The 21,199-nt window shown below is 40.5% G+C and overlaps 1 protein-coding gene across 2 annotated transcripts; it reads left to right on the top strand.

Moving 5' to 3' along the window:
* The first annotated feature begins 1,336 nt into the window (after positions 1 to 1,336).
* Positions 1,337 to 19,482, top strand: LOC102782383 (major histocompatibility complex class I-related protein 1-like). Of its 2 annotated transcripts, XM_087834712.1 has the most exons (7): positions 1,337 to 1,626; positions 4,584 to 4,847; positions 10,902 to 11,180; positions 13,626 to 13,928; positions 17,710 to 17,814; positions 17,952 to 17,975; positions 18,084 to 19,482. In XM_087834712.1, exons 1-7 carry the CDS (start codon positions 1,563 to 1,565, stop codon positions 18,131 to 18,133), a joined length of 1,089 nt encoding a protein of 362 aa, XP_087690838.1. In that variant the 5' UTR covers positions 1,337 to 1,562; the 3' UTR covers positions 18,134 to 19,482. The 2 variants fall into 2 exon arrangements, with proteins under 2 accessions (XP_087690838.1, XP_087690839.1); XM_087834713.1 differs by lacking the exon at positions 10,902 to 11,180.
* The last annotated feature ends 1,717 nt before the right edge of the window (positions 19,483 to 21,199 follow it).

Raw genomic sequence — 21,199 nt, 5'->3', positions numbered from 1 at the left:
CAAACGCAGGACTCACAGGTAGGTGAAGACTGGTGGATGTTTATTATAAGGAGTGGAGGAACAGAGGGTGAACGGACACTGACTGGCTCGGACACTGACTGGCTGGAACACTGAATGGCTGACTGACTGAGAGAACACGGGGAGGACAACATCACACGAACATCATCAATGACACGACAAAGAACGAATAGAAACAGAAGACTTAAATACACAGACTGATGAGGATGATAATGAGAGACCGGTGAGTACACAGCTGAACATAATCTGGCTAACGGCACGAGACGAGCTAACACAGGAACAAACAGGAAGTGACGAAATAAACTGAACGTGAACAAAACGGAAAGCACTGGGTCACCGACCCAGGAACCCTGACAGCCTGCCTCTATTTCCAGTGTTTCTGTGTGTTTTTTTTTATCTGTAATATCGTTACATATGTTGCTAAATAGACTTTGGTGAACAGGTATTACAAAGGAGTTGTATATAAAATTAAAGAATTACCTGTTTCTCAAGTATCTTTGTAACTGTGTTATTGTACTTACATTATAATCAATCAGCTTCCTTTTGTCCATTTTGTCCATGTTTACAGAACTATTTTTGCATTTGTTGCAATTTCAGCTGTCCTTTTGGCCAGATTACTCTTAAAAGAGAAATGTCTAAAGTTAACAATAATTTTTTTAACTGCATAAATAAAGGATACATAAAAGTCGCCGCCAATCAGTTAATTGCGGCTTCTACCTTGTTACAGGAATGTTGTTTGTTGCTCAAGATGAGCAAGTTTTCAAGCTCGTACTCATGCTGCCCCGACGTCATGCCAGCGCATAGCGGGAATGGCATCGGTTTTCTATCGCCCATTTGCTGGGAGTAAGGGCGCCCTCCGTTTGTGAGGTGAGCCTGCTGCTTGAGGCACAGGGAGGAGAGGGCGGGGCGGCGAGGGATTCTCTGGCTGGCTGGAGCAGCATCTGATAACCAACTCGCAAAATAAAAACAAACCAACAAACACGAAAACACCAGATATTATGATACAGACTTATAATTTGCACCTATGTTTTCTCAAAATTCAAACAAACAAATGTTTGTTTGTTTTTTGCCGATGCCTGTGATGCCGCCCCTCACCACGATGCTGGCAACCGCTCGTGTCGCCCGTATCAAAAACCGCTACTGCGGATACATTTGACATATGTTTCACATATTATAGACCAACAAGTTATTTATAGCATACAAGCAATCGGTTTTTGGCAAATACCGGAAATCAGTTTTTGGCAGACAATCACTTGGCACAACACCCGGCCTCTTAAACAAAAGGTGTGGTCACCGCAGTGTTGCGAGAGGGAGAAGGGGGAGAACACCCAAGAGGACTGGGGGACCATTACAAAATGATAAAATATTATTTTTAACTTGCCACACTTCCGTACTACACAATTGTATCTACAGCAGTCACGTACTGTATATGCCAGTGACCGAGACCGAAAGAACAGGAAGAGGCTGTTTTTACGCATAGAGTAAAATGAGTGCGGTCAGCGAGAAGAAACAACATCAAAAACTATTCTAAACGTAATTACAGGATGAGGATAAGATGGCTGTATTTTTATTGCTTCTTTTTTGTTCTGTGTCATTCTGTGTCATCAGGTAAGAAATCCTTTTGAATCTTTGAGCTCTAACAGCTGCCTCGCGACATTATGATACAGACTTATCTTGCCTCGCGTCGCCAAGAGCAAGGCGTTAACTTTCGTTTTAAGTTACAGCTCTTTCAAGGGCGTAGATTTGGCATGGACGGAAGGGACATGTCCCCACCAATATCCAGCGATTATTGAATTGTCCCCACCAATAATTTTTGGTGGAGACAAAACAAAAACAAAACAAAACCGATAGAAATTTTAAAAAGCGATCTGTCAACGTCTCATTCACCCAGCGGTGCAGAAAGAGTTAAATTACGTTCTCTACTGGAGTCCTATATCATGTGACAAATATGGCCAATGTGATTGGCTGTGCCTTTCAGGGAGCTCTGTTTAGTTTTAGCAGCAGCAATCCTGCGCTGCGAGGACCTGCAAGGAGGAGGATGGCAGCAAAAAGAACCTGGATATAAGAAAGTATTTTTCAAAGAAACCTGTAAGTTACTTAAAGTCAAGTTCACTCATAAAACCTGTCCATCATAATAACGTTACAGGCTATGCAAGGCAATACATGCCCCTCTTATTACTCTTTCTGGGTTGCAAAATAAACTTTTAAAAAATTTTTTAGGCGAGAATGTAGCTGTGTAAACTTCCAATATCTGAACCGGGGAGAACAGCAAACTCCCAGCACATCGTTTTAGGCTTTGGCCCACATCAGTCTAAAATTGTATGTAACCATGAATAACGTGTTACCATGTCCACCAGGAGAGACTGGACAGTATAGATGTAAAACAAATATGCCAGCAGTTTATCTCAGTTAATAAGAGGAGAGGGCATGTGTTTGGCTCCTTCACATAGTGGACATTGAGTTGTTGTGTGGGACACCAGTAGTCCATGTCTGTTGCTGTAACAGTAGTTCATGCAGGGCTCGCAAAATTTCAAAATCCCTGGAAGCCCTTCGGGCAGACACTCTTCAGTTTTTTGTAGCCCAAAATAAATTTAAGTAGCCCGAATAAAAAAGAGAGCAATTTTTTGATTGATGTTTTGTTTCCATTACAATATTATACATTAAAGTATAATATTGTAACGGAAACAAAACATTAATCAAAAAATAGTTGAAACACAAATTACAACATTGTATAAAAAATCCAATCATCAACTCAAATACTTGGTTCTAATTGAACAGAAATTTCTATGAACTTGTAAGAACTGTGTAGGACATGAATCAGTCTGTGTCAGATCCTGAATTTGAAATTTCCACTGAAGTCACGGGTAAGAGGCAAGTGGAACCAAGATCGAGGCCATTTGCTTTTTGAAGTTTGCAAAGACTGCTACATTGTGCCAGTGGTAGTTCACTCTTTGCAACATAGTACGCTGTTCTAAACTGATTTTCAGGTTTATTTTTAGTATGTTATTTGCAATTGGTGTTTGTTCTGGGAAATATATTGCAGACTGAGCAATAATGTATTTCTTGCATTTCTCATGGGTTCTAATGGGGGCCTTTCTTAAAATGACTGGTCCCAGTAACAAAGGCGCTTGTCGACTCAGAAATCGAGGGAAAACCAACAACACACCCGGCAGAACATTATGTTATTTACACGGGTGCACATAAGTGGTCCGCATGTGCGCATTCGCTGTCAAAATAAAAGACGCGCACCAGATAAGAAGTTGCAACGCGCGTTTGCGTACATATAAAAGGCTGTTTTTGTCCGCTAGAGTGGGATTTTCACGGCACATTCTGCACCACATCTCTGTGCGTTCATCATTTGTTTGAAGCCAGCTCACCTCCTGCAACCACTTTTCCGAGAATACGGGCTTCTTTTGTGGTTCGGACTCCTTCTGACATTTCTTTGGAGGTGGGGGAACATCACAGTAATTGCTTAAAGGAGCTTCTTCGACATCTTTAAGAGTTCTAAACAAATGTCTGTCCTCCTCCACAAAATCCTATGTACGCAAGCACGCGTTGCAACTTCTTATCTGGTGCGCGTCTTTTATTTTGACAGCGAATGCGCACCTGCGGACCACTTATGTGCAGCCCTGGTTATTTAGCTCGTCATATTGCAGCCACAGAAATTCTTTTGTCCATGAAACCATAAAGCTGCACTTTCTTTTTGCCTTATAGTCTGATTTGTCATAACTTTTCCGTTTTGTGGTAAGCTTTTCTTTGGCTGTCACGTCTTCACCCTGACCTGTCTTATTTGGCTCAGCAGAACTAAAATATATATCCTGCTGCTTTTACACACGCACTCACATAACACTCAGCGATTCTCTGCGATCAACCTCTCACATGTTTAAGCTTGCTGCGGGAGATTTCACTTGTCATGTTTGCATAGTAAGCTAACGATTGATAAGACGATGTCAGAGGAATTGGTGCGCAAATTATCGTCACTCACCAATCAGTGCTGTCGCTCTCTATACACAGTTCACGCGATTGCAAAGTGAAAGCAAAAAACAAGCACAAATTCAAACGCGATTTCAATATGTCACATATTGACAGTGGCTCACTGATGCCAATGACATAATTACCCAGCTACATTTCCGAAAGAATGCAAAAGCATTGACATATATTTTTCCTTCCTATGATAGCCCAACGGGCAGGGCAGAGATAGAGTTTGGTAGCCCGACTGGCAAAATTGCTAGCCCCGGGACGTCGGGCTAGCGAATTTGCGAGCCCTGTCATGTTTAGAATAAAAAAATCCCAGCTCACTGACTTGATAGGGGCAATAGTGCCTAAAATGTTGCATAATTTTGCTAAGAGATCTTTTACTTTGTGGTAATCTTAGATGAGTAGTTTTATGGACAAAAACCACCAGGTCATTCAATGTTCCCTTAGTGCTAATGTATAAGAGATGTTGGTGTACTGTAACTGAAGTAATGTTGTTAAGTCCTTAAAGTCATATTCTTTTATTGTCATGACTGTATTTGAAGCTATTTTTACTTTTGTTCAAAACTTAATTATTGTTTATTCCACAGTGAAACACTCACTGGAGCTTCTCGTCACTGCAGCCTCTGGAGTCCCAAACATCCCAGAGTTTACGGGTGCTATGATGCTTGACGGCATCCAAATGGGTTACTGTGAGAGCAACAACAAGATACTGGAGCTAAGGCAGGACTGGGTGAAGAAAATGTTAGCAAATGACACTAGGCTGTTGGGGATGCACACTCAGTGCTTTGTGGTTCTGCCCAAAACATTTGGAAAACGTATTTCAAGTCTGAAGGAGCAGTTCCAGAGTGAAGGTCCAGTATACACACACAGCTTGACACACAATGTCAGATGATAAGTTATAGGATATACCAAATCAATTAAGCCAGAAAAAAGGTATAAAATTAGTTTAATTACTAAGATTTTCAAAATGAATTTGTGTTTTTCAACTGAGATCATGAGTCATAAACCTTACTAGTGTGAGCATCCCTTTAAAAAGGATGACAAATGGACTAGTTCATATATAGGGCTTTTCTACTCAATGTGAACACCCAAAGTGCTTTACACAACTTTCCCCATTCACACAAGCACTTTTTTCTTGTTTTGTTGTTTCTAAGTGCTTTCCATCTAACATTCACATGTATTCATACTCTAATGGATGCATCGGAGAGAAACATGGGGTTAGCATCTTGCTCAAGGATAGTTGGAATGTAGCCAGGAGCAGACAGGGATCTAACCACCAACCTTCCAGTGGGTAGGTGACCTGCTCTACCACCTGAGCAAAGGCCACTTCTAGCATATGATGGCGTAATCACAGCCAGATTGGCTTCATCATGGTGGTGCTGAGATGTTTGGTGTTAAACTCTAAATAATTAGATCTTGCTTGGGCAAACAAATAAACAAAGATTGACTTTTACAAGAGACAAAAATGGCAAAGATGAAGAAAGTGGAAGAAGATTTGAAGGAGATTAAGCATTCACCTAACTCACTGACAACTGAAATTGAAAAGGTAAATAAGCAACAAGGAATACTAATGTCGATGATAGACCAAATCAAAGAATTTAAAAACCTGATTAAGGAGAAAGACAAGACAATCCAGTTTTTGGAATGGAGGGTGGACAATCTAGAACAGCAGACATGAGGATGTGACTATTATGGGTCTGGAAACCAAGCACAGGAGTTATGCGAAAGTCATTAAGTCTGGGACCAGCGCAAAAAGAGGTGAAGACGAGCCCCCAACGGAGGAGCTACAGTCGTTGGAACGGCAAGTTGTGGAATTCCTTTCAAATAAAAAACTTCCCTTGCATAGTAATATTATATCTGCATGCTATACCCTTCCCAGAAGACACACTAAGGCTCCTCCAGCAAATGTAGTGAAATTTGTAAACCAAACACACAAAGTTGACTTGCTGAGGCGGTCCAGCCTATTGAGAGGAAGTGGTGTATATTTGAATGAACATCTTAAAAAAAGAAATGCAGATATTGCTAGACAAGCTCTCATATTACCAAAGGAGAAAAATATTCAAGCAACCTGGACCAGGAACTGTAAAATGATGATTAAACTTAATGGAACACCAGAAGAAGCCAAGGTTATAACGATTAAGGATCTGGAGGAATTGGACATTTTATACGAGATAACATTACCAAAAGAGGCAGATGGTTACGACCAGTTATAGCTATGAGTTTACAAATAATTAGTCCATCCTTTTCAAGAAGAGATGCTACTTCGGGTGGAAAAGGACAAGAGGAAGTTGTAAATTGGACATGGAAGAAGATAAGATCAACGGACTTTAAAATATGTTGATAAATAAATGTGCGACTGTTAAGGATCATTTTTCTTTCTTTTTTGAGACCAATAGATATTCCAAGAATAATTATGCATAATGCTCGACGACTCAGACCATAAACCATATGATTGAAGCTGGTATTGACCCTGAAAGGAATGTGAATATTATACAGAGGAGCGATTCAGGGATAATGGTGAAATAGCTGCTACATTTTCACTAATTAATTTTAATTGCAGAAGTCTTAATAGAAGTTTTGCTTTGATTAAAGATTTTTTTGTATAGTTTGAGAGGCAAGTTCCAAATAATTGCTTTATCTGAAACATTGTTAGATGAGAATAGGGGTTGTCATTTCTATATCGATGGGTACAATTTATACTTTGTAAATAGAACTAAGAAGAAGGCAGGAGGGGTGGCACTTTTTGTTAACTGTGATTTGAAATATAAACAAGTTGAATATATGTCTGTGGTTATTGTTGACTTAATGGAGTCTGTGACAGTGGAATTTGACATAGAAAGAAGAATTAATATAATTGTTACGTGTGTATATATAGGAAACTGGGGTCACAGACTGAGTTATTTACAGAGGTAGTAGAAGACTTACTAAGTAAGGTTAAGTGAAAAAAGACTTTATGTTTGTGCAGTGATTACAATATTGATCTTCGCAAAGAGGCAAATGATAAGGCCGCGTCAGATTTTTTTGAATTATTATTTGGAAAAGGATTTTATTCTTTAATCATAAAGCCGAGTAGAATAATGGATAAATCAGACACACTAATTGATCATATTTTTTTCCAATAGCTTGGAGAGTAACATGAGTGGCCTCATCATAAACGATATAAGTAATCACTTACCAGTCTTTTTTACTTTTGATTTTAATATGGAAAGAAAGGAGGAAGTTGGTTTTGAGAGTCATAGAAGGGTAAGAAATAACGAGGCAATTAACAAGTTTAGACAAGATCTCATGGAAGTGGACTGGAAGGAGGTTTATGTGAACGAGGCCAACATTGCATATGGAGCATTTTTAAATACTTATTTGGCCTCGTATGATAAACATTGTCCATTGGTACCATTTATGTATAAGAATAAGAATTTGAAACCTTGGATAACTAAGCGTCTTGCAAATGCGTGTAAAAAGAAAAATTAATTATATAGGAATGAAAAACAAAAACAATATTAAGGGCATTTGGAATATTTTTAAAGAAGTATTGGGTAACAAAAGAACACACCCTCAGATCTGCCTATTTATTTTATTAAGAATAATTAAGTAGTTGATGACAAAATTGAAGTGGCAAATGAATTGAATTCCTTTTTTTGTAAAAGTTGGACCTATGTCATTATTATCAGGATGTCCAAAAAACTCACTGAAAAGCCTTCAGCTAATCCAAAATGCTGCAGCAAGAGTCCTGACAGGGACTAGAAAGAGAGAGCAGATTTCTCCTGTTCTGGCTTCCCTTTATTGGCTACAGAAAAGAAGATCAGACACCAGTGAGGGAGGATAAGAAGGACAGACGCAACAACATTGTCATCCCCTATGTAGCCGGTGTATCAGAGAAACTCAGGAGGGTTTTCTCCAAGCATGACATCCCGGTGTACTTCAGACCCAGCAACACACTCAGACAAAAACTGGTTCACCCAAAAGACAAAACGCCAAAACACAGACTTAACAATGTGGTGTATGCTGTACAGTGCAGCGAGGAATGCCCAGACCTCTACATTGGAGAGACCAAACAGCCACTTCACAAGCGCATGGCACAACACAGAAGAGCCACCTCCACAGGACAAGACTCAGCTGTCCATCTGCATCTTAAGGATAAAGGTCACTCTTTTGAGGATGCCAATGTTCACATTTTGGACAGAGAGGACAGATGGTTCGAAAGAGGAGTGAAAGAAGCATCTATGTCCACTGTGAGCGACCATCTTTGAACAGAGGCGGTGGTTTACGACACCAACTCTCTGCCATCTATAATCCAGTTTTGAGATCCCTTCCCAGACGCCTTAACGCCCACTCACATCCTGGGCCATCTGACCTCAGGAATTCGCATGATAAGGTGGGGCCAGGTTTCACAATGAGCTCACCCGAAACTCTGGCTGATTGGGACCCACACCCAGTTCCACACCTTAGCTCAGGCGATTAGAGGATCATCAGGGGGTCCTTTTGTCCCTCTGTGGGGGGACACTCCCACTAGGTTTATATCTGGGACTCTCCACCATTTGACCTTAGAACTGAAGAAGCTTCTCGGATGAGAGGTGAAACGTCTTCAAGTAACTTAAAGAAGTCCAGACGCTTTTCTTTGCAAGCTCCTTTGACATCTACTTTGCAAGTATTGCAAGTTGCCCTGTTGTCATCCATTCTCGTAAAGTATAATCAAACTTTTTAGTGTTTGAGCCGCTTAGGCACCGTGTTTCCTCCCAGGTAAATGACGCTGCAACGTGGTGACGTCATTCGGGCGACTGGAATCGAATTGTTTGCAAAAATGGCAAACAATTCCAAGGAATTGAAAACAGTGGGAACCGGTTCTCAACAAGAACCGGGTTTCGCTTCTACTCAGGGTTTTTTCTTCCAGTTCAGAGCAGAAATGTTTTTGTTAAGATACTGGATGTTGTGTTTTTTTCCACAATTTTATTATAAGCTAGATATATTTCTTATAATGAAATTAGTTTGCTAACAGCAACAGGGATGAGTCAGTGAGTCAGTTGGGCCTGTGAATCATGATTCACAAGTCAGTAAACTGATTCTCCACTACTTTGCACACTCTTGGCATTCACTCAATGAGCTACATGAGGTAGTCACCAACAGTATTCAAATAGGGCTGTCAACTGAGCCTAGATTACTTTCAGATAATTCCTGGGTTGAATCAGTTTCTCTTGTTTTTAACCTAGAATAATGACATCAGGCCTACATTTACACATTGCATAATTCCATCACCTCATATTAACAGAAGGTTGGCAGAGAGTCAGATTCAGATCATGAGCACATCATAAACCATTAAAATGTTAATGGTGCATTAACTATCAGTTTTGTTTTGTAATAATGGATTGGATTTATATAGTGCTTTTCAAGGCACCCAAAGCGCTTTACAATACCACTATTCATTCACTCTCACATTCACACACTGGTGGAGGCAGCTACAGTTCTGTCAGTCTGCCCTGGGGCAGACTGACAGAAGCGAGGCTGCCATATCGCGCCATCGGCCCCTCTGGCCAACACCAGTAGGCGGTAGGTGAAGTGTCTTGCCCAAGGACACAACGACCAGGACAGAGAGCCCGGGGATCGAACCGGCGACCTTCCGGTTACAGATACGCTTCCCAACCCCCTGAGCCACGGTCGCCCCGACTGTAAAATTGTCAGTGACTGAACGGATTCAAGTGCAGACTCTGACTTCAGAAATATTTACAATAAACACCAAGTGATATTTACAAAATGAATCCTTAGGGAGGAGGGAAAGACACGCTGCACTCCTCTCCATGCCATACTGGTACAACATATACAAAGTTCTAAACTTATGCTCAGCAATCCAGAGAAGTGTGTGGGTCAAGGGCGGGAACCCGTAATGAGTTCTGCCCTGGCAGAGAGAAGATAGACAGAGAAATAATGATAAATAACACATGACCCTGAGTGAGCTTGCCAGAGAGACACAGGGACATGACACAAATTGATTGTATAAGTTATTCGTTTTATCTCCAATGTGGCTTTGTGTATATTTAGTTCGATTTGTGTCTCACTATTCATCACTGTTGTAGTTAATATTTAGTTTGTTGAGTGGTTGCTTTAATTTAGTGGACATTTAGAACTCTTGTCTTTTACATGTGGTTCTTTGTGGGTTTATTATATTAATCTGAGTTTCAATTATTGTTAGTTATGTTCAAGTTGCTTCTACTTAGTTCACTTTTGTGTCTCAGCCTCATCTGCATTTCTCCTTCCATGTTCACCTCTCTAGCCCTTCTGTCCTCTATGTAAATGGTAAATGGCCTGTATTTGTATAGCGCTTTTACTAGTCCCTAAGGACCCCAAAGCGCTTTACACAACCAGTCATCCACCCATTCACACACACATTCACACACTGGTGATGGCAGCTACATTGTAACCACAGCTGCCCTGGGGCGCACTGACAGAGGCGAGGCTGCCGGACACTGGCGCCACTGGGCCCTCTGACCACCACCAGTAAGCAATGGGTGAAGTGTCTTGCCCAAGGACACAACGACCGAGACTGTTGGAGCCGGGGCTCAAACCGGCAACCTTCCGGTTAAAAGGCGAACTCCCAACTCTTGAGCCCTATGTCAATTTAACCTATTTCCCATTCAATTGGATTCCTATTTTATTTTGGTAGCTGTTGTTCTCAATGTCTTGTCTTATATTTAGATCCTCTGCCTCATAATTTCTACTTTTCAGCCATGTGTCCTACCTGCACTCTCCCCTCATTATCCTATGAGTGTATTTGAACTGCATTTGAGTTCATATTCTAAGTCCTGCTTTTGGGTCCACATCCTACCTGCCATCCATAAAATCCATACATCCATGACAACATGCAATATTAAAATAATAAATTGCAGAATGGTTTTTTTCTTTGTTTCTCTCTTCAGGTGTTCACATTTTACAGATGAGAGAAGGCTGTGAATGGAATGAAAAAACTGGAAAGGTGACTGGATTTTTGCAGTACGATTATAACGGAGACGGCTTTCTTGACTTTGATCTGAAGACACTGACATGGATCGCACTGAAACGAGAAGCTGCCATTACTAAACAGAAATGGGATGCTGACAGTGTTAGAACAAAGGTCAACGAAAATCTCCTCACTAACATTTATCCAGAGTGGATAAAGAAGTTTTTGTCCTATGGGAAAAGCATGATGCAGAGAACAGGTAGAGTCACACAACCTCATATGGTTTCATGGATGCAGTAGTGTTTATTTTGTGTTGAATAGTCTTCCAAAAAACAGTTTTATGGCAAAAAATGTTGGCTTATTTTGTATTTATTGTAGTCATTTTTTAGAAGGTAACTCTGAAAGATGCTAGGTCCACACACGTCAATCTGTTATTGATCATTTCAGTTTAATTTTTTTTGTCAATAAGATTTTCAGCCACAAAGAAAAAAACCCAAAATTAATAGTGATAGTGCTGGTAGAAAAAAATATTAAGTATTTATTGAGATGAGGAGGTCTTCAACTAAGAGAGGGTTGTTTGGAAAAAACACATAGCTAATGCAAGGACACATTATACAATAATTAAGAAAACCATGTGCAAGGGTAGTTGTAGATAATATAACATCTTAAAATATTGTAATGAAATCAGTTTCGTATTTTTTTGTTGCTCATTCCATTCATAGGCCATTTAAAGTATTTTCCCAAGTTTAGTAAGAACAAGAGGTACAGCTAATGTAAAAATGTACTGTGATGTGTCTTCATATCCCAGTCATCTCTGTACAGAAATCCTGGACCGGCTTTCCATTCAAAGATCCTAATTTAAGATGATGGTGGCGGGGATTTGCCCAGCAACTAACTAACTTAATGTGAATGTCTACCCTGCTGTTCCCTAGACAGTGTTGGATTTTCCTGTTTCATATGTTAGGCTGTCCCCTTTCTATTTTTGGTAATTCCACGCCAGTGGAAACCCAAACAAAACACGCACTGAGAGCCTCTAATGCCTGTGTCTCAATCTTGGGGCCCATGTCACCTCTGCTTGCGGCATAATGACGTGAAGAAACAAAGGCGGGGCAATCGTGGCTCAAGAGTTGGGAGTTCGTCTTGTAATCGGAAGGTTGCCGGTTCGAGCCCCGGCTTGGACAGTCTCGGTCGTTGTGTCCTTGGGCAAGACACTTCACCCGTTGCCTACTGGTGGTGGTCAGAGGGCCCGGTGGCGCCAGTGTCCGGCAGCCTCGCCTCTGTCAGTGCGCCCCAGGGTGGCTGTGGCTACTTAGGGACTAGTAAAGCGCTATACAAATACAGGCCATTTACCAAGAAATATATATTTTTAATTATTATTTCAAAAATTATTTAAAATGAACGCAATTTGAGCAAAGTGTTACAGGCATAGCCCTAAAGAATGTAGCCTCATGGGCAGTGTAGTCCGTGCAGCAGGGAGAGAAAGCGTGGTTATGTGTGAGTGTGAGGCAGGGAGAAACAGGAGAGTCGCAAAGTTCAAGTTGTCACTGACCAGAACTGAATACAATTACTATTAAAGGTTAACTGTTTATTATCAGAACCAAATTTCATACCATATATACATGCATAACAAAAAACTCACTTTGGGGGTCATGAGTTTACCCACAATTCAATGGCTCTCATGCTAGCCAAAAAATAAACAGCAGTAAACTTTGATGAAAGCTGATTAGAACAACCAGAATCTAGCGAAGCACAAAGCATATGTGGAGCACTATTGGGTCAACCTGAAAGGAAAATAGACAAACTAACAACTGTATGCACACACACAGCTGACTGGACAGAAGAGAAACCAGAAAGGTTGGAACAGACAATCTCAGAGCAGGCAAACCAGACACAAATGGAGACAAAGATGGGAAGTAAAGCCACAGGCGAAACACACATTTTATCATTTCCAGATTTATTGGGGATTTATTGTATTCATTAGTTCAAGATGTAAAAACAAAAATAGTGACCATATCTACATTTCTTAAGGGTTACTTTTAACTTAAAGAGTACAATCATATATCCTCGCTCAACTGCTAGAAAGCTGGTAACTCTTTGGGTTGAATAGCTTGCTCTGTTTTAAAATGCAAATTGATTTTCGTTTGGATTTTCACACCTTTGCTTGAGTTTCAGTCACAATTGACTATGGAGCTTGGAAAGAAAAGCGACATCTTTAAGTTTGTTGAAGACATTTCACCTCTCATCCGAGAATCCCCTTTAGCTCTAAAACCAAATGGTGGAGTGTGCTAGGTATTTAAACCCTAGTAGGAGTTGACCCACTATTACCATGGTTAATAGTGGCTCAACGACTCTCTTAAGGGATAAGCCCCACTAGTGTTTGAAATGCCCGGGACTCTCCACCATTTGATCTTAGGACTAAGGAAGCTTTTCAGATGAAACGTAAGACAAGAAGTCCAGTTGCTTTCTTTCCAAGCTTCATAGGCTACCATGACCTGGAAGACTGATAACCTACACAAACATTCAGTCACAATTATTTTCTGCTGCTACTATGATGTTTTTCATCTGACATGTATGTTGTACATTTCATCCTACTGAATGTATTCTTCTTTATATCCTCAATTGATTTCTTTTCTAATCATTACCTCTTCCTTCCCTCTGCCTCCATTGTCTCCATCCCTCTCTTTCCCACTTTCCCTCTCTCCAGTTCCTCCTTCAGTGTCTCTCCTCCAAAAGACTTCCTCCTCTCCAGTCAGCTGCCACGCTACAGGTTTCTATCCTGACACAGCCATGATGTTCTGGAGGAAAGATGGAGAGGAGATCCATGAAGGTGTGGATCCTGGAGAGATCCTCCCCAACCATGATGGGACCTTCCAGATAAGTGTTGATCTGAATGTTTCATCAGTCAAATCTGAAGACTGGAGAAGATACGACTGTGTGTTTCAGTTCTCCGATGTTGAGAACAACACTAGCACCAAACTGGATAAAGCTGTGATCAGAACCAACAGAGGTAAAAACAAACTCAATAATGATCAAGGTGTGAGCAAATAATTTAATTCCTTTTGTTTCTTTGTTTGTTTGTGGATTGTCTATAATGTGTTTGTGAATGTCCATCCATTTTTATTCACATAATCTGGGGCCAAGATGTAGGGGGTGTTGCGAAATCCGTTTCACCCCGGTTCTTTTATTCGTCGAAACTTCCAGAGACGGCACCGGAACTCAGTAGTCATTTCACAAAACCTTTATTCATCTTTATTCATCTTCATTTAAGCATGCACTTCTAGAAGGGAAGACGAGGCCGGTGTCCCTCTGCAAAATCTTCACCGCTTTGTTAGTTACAGCCAGCTTTATAGAGGCGACCCCATCATAAAAAACCCCCCCACGGTGTGCTGCAAACTCTGTGTCTGTGTCTATGTGCACGTCTATGAGCACGTGAGTGCCTACATGTGCGCGTTTCCGCGTGTCTATGTGAGTGCTCGTGAGTGACTGTGTACGCATACCTGTGTGTATGTGTGTGCATGTGAGTGAGTGTGCGTGACAGTTAAAACACTGTGGGTGTAGGTGACTCCCTAGAGGTCATAAAAACCCATCTCCCTTCCAGACCACAGTTATCCAGTTACAAATGTTGAGACCCCCACACAAATATCCTCTGGGGAATTTCCACTCCTCTTTGTCTTACTTTTCACAGTTCAACTGGGGGAGGGGTCTCCTAATCGACTACTAAGTTCATGACACAGTCAGGCCTTTATTACATTGAGGGCAGTGTCAGCATCTCTACAATAATTCTACATTCTATGTTAACACATTTCTAAACTCTAAAATAAGCTAAACATTCCTTCAAGTGCCATATTTATTTCTCCTTTGACTGCTGCAGCTTTACATCTCTGAACAGCAGAAAAAGCCTTTGTGCTCATTATCTCGGATCTTTTCTTTTGAAGAGCTGCTGTTTTTGTTTCCACTGGTAAGACTAATAATTTTCAGTTCTTGGCATAACACTTTCCTGAACATACCTTGTTTTATATCACGTTTTGTTAACATCTTGAGACAGTTTCCTGTAGTTTTGTAAAGGTTTTGGTCACCACAGTTTGATGGTTTAATGTGCTCAAAATCATAAATCCATGTATAATGAATATACAGTGGGGCAAAAAAGTATTTAGTCAGCCACCGATTGTGCAAGTTCCCCCACTTAAAATGATGACAGAGGTCAGTAATTTGCACCAGAGGTACACTTCAACTGTGAGAGACAGAATGTGAAAAAAAAAAAATCCATGAATTCACATGGTAGGATTTGTAAAGAATTTATTCGTAAATCAGGGTGGAAAATAAGTATTTGGTCAATAACAAAAATACAACTCAATACTTTGTAACATAACCTTTGTTGGCAATAACAGAGGTCAAACGTTTACTATAGGTCTTTACCAGGTTTGCACACACAGTAGCTGGTATTTTGGCCCATCCCTCCATGCAGATCTTCTCAAGAGCAGTGATGTTTTGGGGCTGTCGCCGAGCAACACGGACTTTCAACTCCCGCCACAGATTTTCTATGGGGTTGAGGTCTGGAGACTGGCTAGGCCACTCCAGGACTTTCAAATGCTTCTTACGGAGCCACTCCTTTGTTGCCCGGGCGGTGTGTTTTGGATCATTGTCATGTTGGAAGACCCAGCCTCGTTTCATCTTCAAAGTTCTCACTGATGGAAGGAGGTTTTGGCTCAAAATCTCACGATACTTGGCCCCATTCATTCTGTCCTTAACACGGATCAGTCGTCCTGTCCCCTTGGCAGAAAAACAGCCCCATAGCATGATGTTTCCACCCCCATGCTTCACAGTAGGTATGGTGTTCTTGGGATGCAACTCAGTATTCTTCTTCCTCCAAACACGACGAGTTGAGTTTATACCAAAAAGTTCTACTTTGGTTTCATCTGACCACATGACATTCTCCCAATCCTCTGCTGTATCATCCATGTGCTCTCTGGCAAACTTCAGACGGGCCTGGACATGCACTGGCTTCAGCAGCGGAACACGTCTGGCACTGCGGGATTTGATTCCCTGCCGTTGTAGTGGGTTACTGATGGTGACCTTTGTTACTTTGGTCCCAGCTCTCTGCAGGTCATTCACCAGGTCCCCCCGTGTGGTTCTGGGATCTTTGCTCACCGTTCTCATGATCATTTTGACCCCACGGGATGAGATCTTGCGTGGAGCCCCAGATCGAGGGAGATTATCAGTGGTCTTGTATGTCTTCCATTTTCTGATGATTGCTCCCACAGTTGATTTTTTCACACCAAGCTGCTTGCCTATTGTAGATTCACTCTTCCCAGTCTGGTGCAGGTCTACAATTCTTTTCCTGGTGTCCTTCAAAAGCTCTTTGGTCTTGGCCATGGCGGAGTTTGGAGTCTGACTGGTTGAGGCTGTGGACAGGTGTCTTTTATACAGATGATGAGGTCAAACAGGTGCCATTCATACAGGTAACGAGTGGGGGACAGAAAAGCTTCTTACAGAAGACGTTACAGGTCTGTGAGAGCCAGGGATTTTCCTTGTTTGAGGTGACCAAATACTTATTTTCCACCCTGATTTACGAATAAATTCTTTACAAATCCTACCATGTGAATTCATGGATTTTTTTTTCACATTCTGTCTCTCACAGTTGAAGTGTACCTCTGGTGCAAATTACTGACCTCTGTCATCATTTTAAGTGGGGGAACTTGCACAATCGGTGGCTGACTAAATACTTTTTTGCCCCACTGTATATCTTTATCTAATCTCATGAAGTTATGATCTTTTATTTTTATATACTCTTCATCATTAATGATAGAATTAAGGTATCATGGTCATGGGTTAGTTTATCCAATGTTTTGAGTTTTGACTCAGATGCCTTTCCTGAAGCAAGCTCAAAGGCAGTGTGTACTTTGAGGGGAATAGTAATATACTGTGTTTTGTTTTCTTCTTTTTAAACGCACATCAAGGAGTTTGCAGTGCAGTAAAAACGATGCATTTTGGGATTAACTTGAAAGTTCTGCCTCTGACCTGCCCTCCTTACATTCATTATTAAAAATACTAAAACTGAAACACAGCATTTTTCAAACAATAAAAAGTAAACTGAAATATGAAAATAAACTCTGCAAACTTAATGAAACTGAACAGAGTTAATAAATAAACAAAAATGGAAACTAATTAGAAAATACAAAACGAATAACTCTGGTAGCATCCAGGTGTTGCCTCATTCTGCCAGCAGTGAGGCTGACCCTAGCTGAATGCAAAAACTTGGATAAGGAGGAAACACTCCTGTTTGCCCCTCTATGGCACCTGTTGTTCATTTCATTACCATCAAAGCAGCTGAAACTGAATAACACCCGCCTCCGCTGCTTAAATGACCACATCAGAGGGTCAGAGGGCACGGTGGCGCCAGTGTCCAGCAGCCTCGCTTCTGTCAGTGCGCCCCAGGGTGGCTGTGGCTAAAATGTAACTGCCATCACCAGTGTGTGAATGTGTGCGTGAATGTGTGTGACTGAATGTAGTGTAAAGCGCTTTGGAGTCCTTAGGGACTGAGTAAAGTGCTATACAAATACAGGCCATTTACCAATTTACATCTCAGAAGTTCAACTGACTTGATGCTCTGATTAAAAAATGTTCAGTCTCACCTGGAGATTAGTTTTCATTCACTTCCCTTCAACAATTAAGCCTGTGAATTATAGATTAACCAGATGAATACCGCAGGATGGGTGGATGCACTTCTATTCTAACATCTTTTTTCATTTTATCCTGTTTATTTGATTTTTTTTGTGTTTTATGAGCAGAGAAACCCTCTGATATGACACTTCCCATCATTCCTGCAGTAGTTGTTTTTGTTCTCATCATCATCGTTGCTGCTGCCGGATTTGCTGTTTACAAAAAGAAGAAAGGTGAGATATTCAGAAGCAACAGTGCGAAGCTCAGTTACATTATTTCTGTATTACTGTCTATATTAAACATGGTTATCCTGAATTTATGTAAAAGAGTGGGATTGTCAGGCATTTCAAGTGGGATTGTTTTTTTTAAGTTTCAGAGAGGCGACCTACATCATGTAAGTACAACTTTATTGTTTTTTATTCGTATTTCCCGCTTTGGTCTGACAGTTTGGATTTAAAACATTATTTGTGTAACCGATATATTTTTTCTTTGGCTTTAACAGCTCCTGACAACAATGATGAACAGAGGAACGGGGATAGGTTAACTGAATAACCCAAATTGCCATTAGGCATGAATGTGCGAGTCAATGTGAGTGCGAATGGTTGTCTGTCCCTGTGTGTTGGCCCTGCGACAGACTGGCGACCTGTCCAGGGTGTACCCCGCCTCTCGCCCTATGACAGCTGGGATAGGCTCCAGCGCCCCCCGCGACCCTGAAAAGGAGAAGCGGAAGTGAATGGATGGATGGAACTTGACTTTTTGTTTACTTTTTAATTGTTTTATAAAAAAAAGAATGTTCAAATGTTTATAATACATTTAGGCATTTTCATTTTTGTCTATGAGTCTCTGTATCATTACAGTTAAAACTGTTTTGTTCTATTCTAAACTTTTGTAGGGATAACAAATTTGTTGAGTGGTGCTGTCTTTCTATTTCTGTTTCTTTAGAACAGGGGTGTCAAACTCAAATATACAGTGGGCCAAAATTCAAAACTGGATCAAAGTCGCAGGCTAACATTAATATTCATTGGAAAAAAAAATCTTCCTCCAAATATAACAAGGAATCTTTTCTTATGGACTCAAACAAGTTTAGCTGAAAAACTGAATATGGAACAAGCTTAATACTAAACAATATATATAACTTATATAAACGTATATATAACTTAATATTGCACACATGCAAAATCAAAATTCCAATTAAATAACACATCAGTGGAATTCATTTCTTAAATAAAAAATGCATTTGCAGCCTTCTGAATTAAATTTTTATCATTTTATCATTTATCAAATTTTCATCATATTCTCTCACCTGTCCAGAAAGCTCCTGTTTTCTGCCTTTCTTTTTGCCATTTTGGGATAGGTAGCATGGCAGTATTTGCATGGTTGCTATGACTATGATCAACAGAGGAGAGGGTGCTAATGGGTCCTGTCATGACTGACGTGGCAAAACACCAACAGAGCATTCTGGGAATTGTAGTATTAGCAGTACATGCACTGTATAATACTGGCAGGCCAGCTCTAATATTAATTTTGTATGGCTTCGCAGGCCAAATGTAATTAGGCTGCGGGCCAAATTTGGCCCGCGGGCCAGAATGTGACACCTATGCTTTAGAACCTCCGCTTCGTTTTCTATTGATTGTTGTGTTTTAAATCTTATTGCACTAAAGAGCAAGGTGAGCTCGTTTATGCACTGAGAGATTGTGTCATGTGATATCAGTGATATGTTTCTTAGAACATTTTGATTTATCAAAACTGTTAAAGCTGCTCTCTATGTTTGAGTGCAGTCAGTGAAAAAAATCCACAAAAAGTTTGTGTAGTTTCATATATTGCCCTCTGTTATTATTATATTTGATTTAAGTTTTGTTATTAAATATGTTTTGTCATATTAAAGTTATCCGTTTAAGCTTCAGTCTGTTTAACTTTATGGACATTTTGTTTGTTTGTTTGAATGTTTGTTTGTGTTTCATGGAAAAAAAGAAACAAAGAATCTATTATTTTATTTAGATTTTTTGGAATTGATTTTCTCAGCTACATAAAAAGGATCTATCTTACGTATTATAATTATTGATGTCAAAATAACATCGAAATAAGTAAAGTCCAACAGAGGGAAGAGTGTGCCATTCTTACAATTATAGATGATTTATTTTCTCAAACTTCTCAAGAAGCGGCAACAACATCTGTAAATTATGGAGACTGCAATGTGTCATTCATTCTGTTGGTCCCTAATGTGCAAACTAGGGTAATATTTAGGAAGAAAAGTGAAAAAAAAATTGTCCTTTGTGTTTTCATATTTAGTTTAAAACTTCATCTCATCATCCTGGGTTTGTTCTCTTTGTGTTTCTTGGAGCCCCAGTCTCACCTACATTAGTCCTTTGTCTTCCCATGCTCCCCATGTTAAGTTCAATTCAATTCAATTCAATTTTATTTATATAGCGCCAAATCACAACAAATGTCGCCTCAAGGCGCTTCATAGATACAGAGAAAAACCCAACAATCATATGACCCCCTATGAGCAAGCACTTTGGCGACAGTGGGAAGGAAAAACTCCCTTTTAACAGGAAGAAACCTCCGGCAGAACCAGGCTCAGGGAGGGGCGGCCATCTGCTGCGACCGGTTGGGGTGAGAGAAGGAAGACAGGATAAAAGACATGCTGTGGAAGAGAGACAGAGGTTAATAACAGATATGATTCAATACAGAGAGGTCTGTTAATACATAGTGAGTGAGAAAGGTGACTGGAAAGGAAAAACTCAATGCATCATGGGAATCCCCCGGCAGCCTACATCTATTGCAGCATAACTAAGGGAGGATTCAGGGTCACCTGGTCCAGCCCTAACTATATGCTTTAGCAAAAAGGAAAGTTTGAAGCCTAATCTTAAAAGTAGAGATAGTGTCTGTCTCCCGAATCCAAACTGGAAGCTGGTTCCACAGAAGAGGGGCCTGAAAACTGAAGGCTCTGCCTCCCATTCTACTTTTAAATACTCTAGGAACAACAAGTAGGCCTGCAGAGCGAGAGCGAAGTGCTCTAATAGGGTGATATGGTACTACAAGGTCATTAAGATAAGATGGGGCCTGATTATTTAAGACCTTGTATGTGAGGAGCAGGATTTTGAATTCAATTCTGGATTTAACAGGAAGCCAATGAAGGGAAGCCAAAACAGGAGAAATATGCTCTCTCTTTCTAGTCCCTGTCAGGACTCTTGCTGCAGCATTTTGGATTAGCTGAAGGCTTTTCAGTGAGTTTTTTGGACATCCTGATAATAATGAATTGCAGTAGTCCAGCCTGGAAGTAATAAATGCATGAACTAGTTTTTCAGCGTCACTCTGAGACAGGATATTTCTAATTTTAGAGATGTTGCGCAAATGGAAGAACGCAGTCTTACATATTTGTTTAATATGTGCGTTGAAGGACATATCCTGGTCAAAAATGACTCCAAGAAAGTTAACTCTTGTTTCCTACATTCAGTTGTGTCCTCCTGTTTTATTGTGATAACTGGGGCTTACTGTGACATGCATTGTTTATTTTCCCAGTCTCATCAGTAGTTTCCAGTCATGTGTCCCACCTCTTGCCTCTCCTCTCATTATCCTGTACATTGTCACTGCATCCTGTTATTATGCCGTCTCTCA

The sequence above is a fragment of the Neolamprologus brichardi genome, chromosome 22 (assembly GCF_056152115.1).
Source record: "Neolamprologus brichardi isolate AB-2024 chromosome 22, ASM5615211v1, whole genome shotgun sequence".
Lineage (NCBI taxonomy): Eukaryota > Metazoa > Chordata > Actinopteri > Cichliformes > Cichlidae > Neolamprologus > Neolamprologus brichardi.
This window is presented reverse-complemented; position numbering and strand designations above follow the sequence as displayed.